This window comes from Sorex araneus, chromosome 2 (assembly GCF_027595985.1).
Source record: "Sorex araneus isolate mSorAra2 chromosome 2, mSorAra2.pri, whole genome shotgun sequence".
Taxonomy (NCBI): Eukaryota; Metazoa; Chordata; class Mammalia; order Eulipotyphla; family Soricidae; genus Sorex; species Sorex araneus.
Window position 1 is genome coordinate 228,393,147 of NC_073303.1, and position 9,205 is coordinate 228,402,351.

General features: G+C 50.7%; 1 protein-coding gene across 2 annotated transcripts; it reads right to left on the minus strand.

The window, feature by feature from the left end:
* Positions 1-428: 428 nt before the first annotated feature.
* Positions 429-8,969, minus strand: TUBA1C (tubulin alpha 1c). 2 transcript variants are annotated; one of them, XM_004616710.2, is made up of 4 exons: positions 8,831-8,969; positions 4,919-5,141; positions 4,621-4,769; positions 429-1,501 (listed from the first exon to the last, which is right to left on the minus strand). In XM_004616710.2, exons 2-4 carry the CDS (start codon positions 5,037-5,039, stop codon positions 527-529), a joined length of 1,245 nt encoding a protein of 414 aa, XP_004616767.2. In that variant the 5' UTR covers positions 5,040-5,141; positions 8,831-8,969; the 3' UTR covers positions 429-526. The 2 variants fall into 2 exon arrangements, with proteins under 2 accessions (XP_004616767.2, XP_054984081.1); XM_055128106.1 differs by lacking the exon at positions 8,831-8,969 and adding an exon at positions 8,221-8,359.
* Between the last annotated feature and the right edge of the window lie 236 nt (positions 8,970-9,205).

The following is a 9,205-nucleotide window of genomic DNA, read 5'->3' on the forward strand; positions in this document are numbered from 1 at the left end:
TGCTTCTGGAGATGCTTGAAAGAGGATGTAAATTCGGTAACTCTTTTACTACGCATCATTCAACTTTCTTTACTCCTTATTTCAAAAAGGCCCCAGGATATACACTGAGTCAAGTAACACTAAGAAACATTTGACTATTATATCAGCCAGCCCCACCTTCTTCAAGCATTTTTAAAGCACAATCTTACCTGTCTAGGTAACTTTTGGCTAAGGGAAGAGACAATTAAGCACATCCCATAACTTTTATGAAACTAACAGCAATAGTTCCGGCAGCCTGGCTTGATTTGAAATCTCATTTTCACCTTATTTAGCCCAATAGCAATGCCCTGTTGTAGCAGACCAGCTGTGAAGGCCCCTGAGGCCAGATTCCAGCCTCCTCCATCCCCATAAGCATTTAAGATATAGAAGAAACCAGCCTGACACTGGGGCACTTATAGAACTTAAAACCACACTTTTATTAACAGGTTAGAACAGGAGACAATGAGACAATTCCAAGAAGTGGGAGTGTAAAATTGCAACAAATAGATTAATACTCTTCACCCTCATCCTCTCCATCTGCACTATCTGCTCCGACCTCTTCATAATCCTTCTCCAGGGCGGCCATGTCCTCACGGGCCTCAGAGAACTCTCCCTCCTCCATGCCCTCACCCACGTACCAGTGCACAAAGGCACGCTTGGCATACATCAGATCAAACTTGTGGTCCAGGCGGGCCCAGGCCTCAGCAATGGCCGTGGTGTTGCTCAGCATGCACACAGCCCGCTGGACTTTGGCCAGGTCCCCACCGGGAACCACAGTGGGAGGCTGGTAATTAATACCCACTTTGAAGCCAGTGGGACACCAATCCACAAACTGGATGCTGCGCTTGGTCTTGATGGTGGCAATGGCAGCATTAACATCTTTGGGAACCACGTCACCACGGTACAACAGGCAGCAAGCCATGTATTTACCATGGCGAGGGTCACATTTCACCATCTGGTTGGCTGGCTCAAAGCATGCATTGGTGATCTCTGCAACAGTAAGCTGCTCATGGTAGGCTTTCTCAGCAGAGATGACAGGGGCGTATGTGGCCAGAGGGAAGTGGATTCGGGGGTAGGGCACCAGGTTGGTCTGGAATTCTGTTAGATCGACATTCAGGGCCCCATCAAATCGGAGGGAAGCAGTGATGGAGGACACAATCTGGCTAATAAGGCGGTTCAGGTTAGTGTAGGTTGGGCGCTCAATATCAAGATTTCGACAACAGATGTCATAGATGGCCTCGTTGTCCACCATGAAGGCACAATCAGAGTGCTCCAGGGTGGTGTGGGTGGTGAGGATGGAGTTGTAGGGCTCCACCACAGCAGTGGACACCTGGGGGGCTGGGTAAATGGAGAACTCCAGCTTGGACTTCTTGCCGTAGTCGACGGAGAGGCGTTCCATCAGCAGGGAGGTGAACCCAGAACCGGTTCCCCCACCAAAGCTGTGGAACACCAAGAAGCCCTGAAGCCCCGTGCACTGGTCAGCCTGCAAAAGAGAAGTATTAACTTTTAGTCTCAGTAAAAGCTGCAATGAATTCACTGAATCCACTTCACTGACCAAGGGCAGGGAAAGAGCTCCATGACAGAGCACTTGCCTTGCATTAGTAAAGCTCTGGGGTTAATACGTGGCACTGCGAACCTCCTGAATGACGGTTGCTGAGAAAGCAGTTATAAGGAGCATCCAAAGTGCCAGGTATTGAACCTTTCATAAATCAACTGGAAAAGGAAGGTTGAGGGAATCTGCAAGAAAGCTTTTTTGGGGGAGGGGGACATGCTATGCTGAGCCCAAGGCGAACGCTCAACTACTGAGCTGCAGCCCTGTTTTTTTTTTTTTTCTTTTTCTTTTTGTGTCACACCCAGCGATGCACAGGGGTTACTCCTGGCTCTACACTCAGGAATTACTCCTGGTGGTGCTCAGGGGACCATATGGGATGCTGGGAATCGAACCCAGGTCTGCTGTGTGCAAAGCAAACGCCCTACTCACTGTGCTATTGCTCCAGCCCCTGTAGCCCTGGTTTTAAAGTGTGAGACACCGCTGGAGTGCCCTTGCTGTGACATCTTTGGAGAGTAAACAACCGAGGGCAGGTTGGGACCACCAGACCCACATCCTGGATACCTTTGAAAGATCTGGCAGTTGTTTACAGGCCTTACTCCTGGCACTTAGGGATCACTCATGGCGGGCTTGGGAGACATTATGGGGTGCCGAGGATTGAACCTGGCTCAGCCACATGCAAGATAAGCACTCTGCCGGCTGTTCTATTGCTCTAGCCCACATTAACATGCCAGCACCAGCTCATACCACCAGTGGCTCACACTTGAATGCAGCTTAATTAACACAAATTGCTGCTCCAGTATCAGTGGTGAAATCAGAGCAGTATCCCAGCAATCTCTGGTGTGATTTACTTGGGGGTTCACACCCAGCATTACTCAGGGATGTCTCCTGGTTCTGCACTCAGGGAGGACTCCTGCTGGAAACTGAGGGACCATATGTGGTGCGAGGGATCAAACCTGGGTTGTGTTCATGCAAGGTAAGTTAACAAGCAGCTTTCTCAGTATGATCTTTCTGGCCCACTGTAAGAGTTTAATAAATATCTGGAAAACTATGAAGTCATGAATGAAGGCCATTCTTTTTTGAATAGACCAGCTGTGACTGCATAATGATTTTCCTTCCATACTGTTTTACACAGGCCTTCACTCTTGATTTTTTGGTAATGTTTATTAATTCACTCACATACCTAAAGAGCAAAGAGCAATCTGATTGTAAGGCTCTTGATTTAAATAATCCAGTGAAACCTGGAGCTTTTTTGGGGGGTGCAGAGGGGGAAAGAAGGAGTTGCTATTGGCTCATTGTTCAGGGTACAATCAGTGTGAGCTTGAGCTCATGGCGGTATACCATAGCTAAAATCATGCCAGGGGCCAGATAGCACTGCAAGCAGGGATCTTGCCTTGTATGTGGCCAACCTGGGTTCAATCCTGGCACCCCACATGGTCCCCTAAGCCAGAAGCAAGTCCTGAGCACCTCCAGATGTGACCCCCAACAATGAAAACAAAGAGTTGAAACTATCTCTTTCTCTAGATGTAGGCAGAGTCATACAAAAAAAATGGCAACAGGGGCTGGAGAGATAGTATAGCAGCTGGGATATTTGCCTTGCATAGGGGATAGCATAGCGTGGAGGGTGTTGTCTTGCAAACAGGTGTTCCCAAGTTCTGTCCCCTACCCAGGTAAATCCCTGGCACTCCACATGGTCCCTAAATCCCCACTAGGAGTGATCCTTGAATTCAGAGTCAGGAGTAAGCCAGATGTGGCCCTCAAAAATAAGGAAGGAAAAAAGGAGCGGTAAATTTCTGAATGCATAACAACCAAGTTAATTCGTGATCAACCTGTCATGAATCTGAGGTGAAGCAGTGCTCACCAGCATGACTTCTCTCAGGTGAAAAGGGGTCGCCAGGGGCCAGAGCAATAGTACAGTGAGTAAGGCACTTGTGTGCGACTGACCCAGGTCTGATCCAGGCACTACATATGGTCTCCCAAGCCCATTAGGGAGCACCTGCACACCACTAGGTGTGACCCAAACGCAGATAAAAAACGGGGGGTGGAGTGGGTGGTCATGAGTAGTAGAAAATTTAAGCAGCCCACAATTGGGTATTTCTCAACTGATCATCCAGTGTGAAACTGTCTACAAAGCCATTAATTTAAAAAACTGGGGGGAGGGGGTGCTCCATTACAGCTCAGCCCACAAAGCCCTGAACTCTAGTGGGAAAGTGAAGGGCAGGTATCCTGCCTTTTGTTCATTATGTCAAAACTGTCCAAGTATCAGTAACAGACACTAGCAAATGAAGTGTCTTCACCTGCCCATTTCAGTGTTGTGGACACTTTGTTCTCTATTCACTGGTTGTTTCTGAGTTTTCTCTGAATTTTCGTGGTGAAGGCACCCACTGGCATTATGATCAATTAGTTCTGTGTCCAAGCACCTGCTCATGGCAACCAAGATGACCTCAAAAGGGATGCCTGGGATTGAAACAGGGAAGCTGGATATAAACAAGGATGATTCTGGCTTTATTTCAGACAGTTGAGGCTCCCTGGTTCTGATCTTGCCTCCAGACAAGCTGCCCGCCCAGAATGACCACCACTGTTCAACTGCCTTTTAAGAAAGAGGCAAGAGCACTGGTCTCTCCCCCAAATAAGTGGCTATTTAGTGAGTAGTCTGAGGATAGTTCAGTGTGTAAGCAACAATTCCTGTAACCTGTTACCTTAAAACAAGGCTGGGGAGACCTGGGTTCAACTCCTAGAACCACAGGAGTACTCACACTCATCTCCTGAGTATCATTAGCTATGGCCCCCGAACTTAAAGCTTAAGACACTCTCCCCACATTTTATTTATTTATTTATTTGTTTGTTTGTTTGTTTATTCCTTTTGGGTCACACCCAGCGATGCTCAGGGGTTACTCCTGGCTTTGCACTCAGGAACCACTCCTGGCGGTGCTTGGGGAACCATATGGGATGCCGGGGATCAAACCCAGGTTGTGCAAGGCAAACGCCCTACCCGCTGTGCTATCGCTCCAGCCCCTCTCCCCACATTTTAAATAAGTACCATTTTTACTCACTAGTTTCCGAATTCGGTCCAAGACGAGGTCAATGATCTCCTTGCCAATGGTGTAGTGGCCACGGGCATAGTTATTGGCAGCATCTTCCTTGCCTGTGATGAGCTGCTCAGGGTGGAAGAGCTGGCGGTAGGTGCCGGTGCGAATTTCATCTGAAAAAGGAAAACCCAGCAACCCCCATCAGCTACAACCCACAGCAGCCCGCTCAACCCCACGAAGCCCACGAAGCCCATGAAGCCCACAAAGCCCAGGGAGCCCCCACCCGCCCCCACCCCACACTCCGCTGCCTGAGGCCACTCACCAATGACTGTGGGCTCCAAGTCTACGAACACTGCTCTGGGCACATGCTTGCCAGCGCCCGTTTCACTGAAGAAGGTGTTGAAGGAGTCATCTCCTCCCCCAATGGTCTTGTCACTGGGCATCTGGCCATCGGGCTGGATGCCGTGTTCCAGGCAGTAGAGCTCCCAGCAGGCATTGCCAATCTGGACACCGGCCTGGCCCACATGGATGGAGATGCACTCACGCTGGGGGAATAAGGAAATAAAGTTAAAATATGGTAGCACTAGGAGAGACACTTTGAAATGATTCACACCTAAATGACTAACCTCCACCTCACTCCTGCCTGGGACTATTTCATAAGTGAAAGCAGTGGTTGAAGACTAATTCAGAAAAAAATGCACTTGGAAACCAAAGATATGTTAATAAACTGCTAGGCAATACCAGAGACCAGACCCAGACTCAGGCTTTGTGGCCATGTTAGATATTCAAGGTCAGATTACTAGCATTTTAGGATAACAAAAAATCCCTACAAGATCTGAGGAAACAGGCCTGCTGACTCCCAAAACACAGACTGACTGTCCCCTCCAGCTCTGACTCACACTGTGTCTGTGCAACTATTGAGATCATCTTTAATTCTATTTTTTTTTAAGACTAGAGCTTCTCCCTCACCCCTTTAAAACCAGCTGAAACCAGCAAGCTATAGCTCTGACTCATGAGGAAAAAGCCAGATAAGCAGCAGTTAGCTGTATTTGAAAGTCTGTGGTCAGAGGCAGTGTTTTGACCCTAAGAAAAATTTAATCTTAAAACATGTGGGGCTGGAGCAACAGTACAGCGGGTAGGGTGTTTGCCTTGCATGCGGCCAACCCAGGTTCGATTCCCAGCATCCCATATGGTCTGAGCACTCTGAGCACCGCCAAAAGTGATTCCTGAGTACAGAGCCAGGAGTTAACCCCTGTGCATTGCCAGGTGTGATCCATAAAGCAAAAAGCAAAAAGAAAAGCAAAAGCCAACAACAAAAAAACATGTTTCCTTCATTACTATTACCAACACATCTGGGTTGGGCCAGGGAGATGGCTCAAAAGGACTAGAGTGCATGTCTGAACATGAGAGCCCCAGGTTAGGTCACTGGGGCCACTCAGTTCCCCAAGCCCCTCTGGGTGTGGCTCAGAAAAATATTGGGGGGTTTTGGGTCACATCCAGCTGTGTCTGGGCTTCTGGCTTTGTGTGTAGGACCATACGAGATATCAGGGATCAAACAGATCAAACGGCAAGCGAACCAACTGTTATAGACTCTGTACCACACTCCCCAGGCCCCAGGGGAGAGAAAAAAAAAGATATGGGTGAAGAAGAGAACATTCAAACCTCCAAATGCCAAGAACAACTTACTAACAGTAAATTTACTAACACCCCAGAGAGAGGGGGGGAGGGCACACTTTTTTATGGTTTTAAGAATTTAATGATACTAGGAGGGCATTCTTTCCCCGGCTGCTCAAGGTCAGAAATTCCCAAACTCACTCTTGCTTAGGAAAACAAGGCAGAATAGAATCTACTCCCAGAGAGAAGGGGCAAAAAGGAGTTTACTCTATTTCAGATTAAGCCAGAGAAGCCACGACTAGAGAGTCCTTCCAAAATATCAAATATCTCCTATTTCACTCCCCCCAAGAGGGTCTCACATTTTTAGAAGTTGTGAATAGGAAAGTACTAAAGAGTTAATACCAGCTAAGATCTCAAAGGGCGCAGTTCCATAACCTGAGATCATAAAACCCCTAGCCACAACCTTTGATTTATGATCCCCTCCTTCCCACCCACACTCCCCTTGGTCGGCTGACCTCATCTGCAAGCTGCTATCACCTGTGTGTCTCACCCCGCCCAGGCTGTAGGAGAATGTTAGCTCCAATGAACCCGGGACTATTGACCATTGCATCATCTTTACCTTTCACTGGACTTTGGAAATTTCACAGATTCACAGAACTAGAGCGAATATGAATAAGAACGTGAGTGTGTGAGAAGATCCTCAGTGTAAGGAGCTGGCTGGCTTCTCTCGAAGATTTTTGAAGCCCAGAAACTTCCATTTTACACCAATCTAAACTGCTTTTTTTATTTAGAATGTGGCTATGGCTTTGTCCCTCACTGTTTTCAGGTCACATGCTGGGGAACCCTAGTGGGTGCTGGGGATGGCATCCTGGGCAGCCTACGGCAAGGGAAACAAGCATCGGACCTGCGCTACTGTCCCTCTGGCCCTGTTCTGCTCTCCATTCTTCTCTAGCCACAAAGCCACTAGTACCATTTGAACTAAACACGTAACAGCCCTGTTTTGTAAGAAGGCACACATGAGTGAACCAGTTACCCTAGACAGGCGGCTGCGCCTTCAAACAGCCTGGTCATTCTCTGAATCACTTTTCTGGGAATCTTTTGGAGGCGGGGTGGGGGGTGGGGGGGTGGGGGGGTGTAAAGCAGTAGAAGTTGTTAGAATGGCTGTGCTTGTGTGAGGGTAAGAAGCTGACAATTCACTGTAACAGTCTTTCTAAATGGTTACTATTTCCAAACTCTGATACACAGTTGCTTGTTTTATAACGTGACCTCTTTCACACTGACTTCGCTAAAGGAGTTTCCAATACGTCTAGACACGACATACAAAATTCTCGAGCTGTGTGTAATGTCGTTTCTGAACAAAGAATATATTGTCAGGACTAGTTTACTCTGGTTTAAGTGAAATACCCTTTAATGGGCTTTAAGGCCAGGCTTCAATAAGTTTCAACTTTTAGAAATGTTCAGCCGCAAAGTCTTCCCGAGTTAAAGCTAAAAATGCAGGATTCAACAATCCCTTCTCACCACCAGCGGCACTGCAGGAAAAAAGCCTTTTATGGAGGGGACGCCTCCATCCCCGAGGTGGACGGATGCCACCCGGGGCTCCCCTCGGGCCCCAGGTGACTCAGCAGCGAGTCACTGGGCGCGGAGCGGGAGCGCAGGAAGTGCGCGCCTTCCGCGCGGAAGCGCGCGGGGTGCGGGCTGCGGGGAGGGCCGAGGGAAGGTGAGGCCACCGCGGGGAGTGGAACCGAGGAATGTCCTGGGGCGCAGGTGAAGGTTCAGACCTGCCCCGAGCCCCTCAAACCCGCTCTCACCACGAACTGGTCTCTCCACCCCCCACCGACGGCAACTCTCCAAAAGAGCCGGACACGAGGGGTCTGCACGGATAACGCAGCTCTCCAGGCCCCGACACAGGGGCCGGAGGGCAGCCGGCACGCGGCCCCAAGTGCAGGCAGGTCTCGCCACCCCCGGGGGTGCTGCACTCTCCCTCCACACCCGAGAGGGGCCCCTTCTCACCATGATAAGGACTTGCCGGGTTCCGGGACAGGAGAAGGCGAAAGATCGGAGTCGAGGGTCTCCCACTAGCAGACTACCAAGGAGTCAGGGGGAGAAGCAGTGGGAGCTCGGCCCGCCCCCGGGGGCCCCTATATACCCGTCCCGGGCCACGTGTCCGGGGGCGGGCCCCGTCCCGCCCCGCCGCGCAGCCCCGCCCTCGCGTTTAGCTGCCGGGGCCCCACGCCCCGCGGCTCCCCACACCTGGACTGCGCGGCCGGGCGCGGCGCGAAGCTGATTGGTGAGTTCGAAAGTTCAAACCAAACCGGCGGCGCAGCGGGCGGGGTAGCGCTGGGAGGCGGGAGGGACGGAGTCCGGCGGGCCGGGAATGGGAGGGAAGGTCGTGAGCGCGCGGGGCGGCGCGGGGCCCGGACCCCCAAAGCGCCTTGAGAACGCCGCGCGGGTGGCGCATCCCCGAAGGCCGGGCTCCCGGGGCCGACCCCTCGGGGAGACCCGCGCTGCTGGCGGGAAGCCCGGAGGGGAGACTGGGTCTCCTCCCAGCGCCTCCTGCTTCCACGACCCTCCTGAAGCCCGGGCCTCACCTCTTTGCCTCCTGATCTGTTTGTTTTCCTACCTCCGGTCTGGGAATCTGGTTTCTAACAGCCGCCTCTTCTTCCAGCAGAGGCCAAGCCTTTCCCCAGTTGATTATAACAATCGCCTCTTCTAAAAATTGCTCAGGACACTACGGGAATAAAGTTTGTCTCCGCGACGGCCCTTGTTAGACAGGAGTAAACCAGGAAGGAATCGGGCTCGGCTCCTGGAAGGCCTTGGCGCGGCAGCCCTGGCCCTGGCTCAGACCCCGCCCGCCTTCGCCGCAGAATCCTTCTCTCCGCTTCTTTCTCTCCTTCGTGTTATTTTAGCACTTGCGTTTCTTAGCCGCCTCGGGATTAAGAGTCTGTGAAAAGAGAATAAAAATAATGGCTATAATGAACAGAAGTTTTCAGATTTC

Bases quoted from the DNA above. Each gene is read 5' to 3' on its own strand.
- TUBA1C (XM_055128106.1), bottom strand. The intron at 4,770-4,918 runs GTGAGTGGCCTC...TTCCTTTTTCAG, and splicing joins CTTGGAGCCCACAGTCATTG to ATGAAATTCGCACCGGCACC. The intron at 1,502-4,620 runs GTGAGTAAAAAT...TCTCTTTTGCAG, and splicing joins TGGACCGAATTCGGAAACTA to GCTGACCAGTGCACGGGGCT.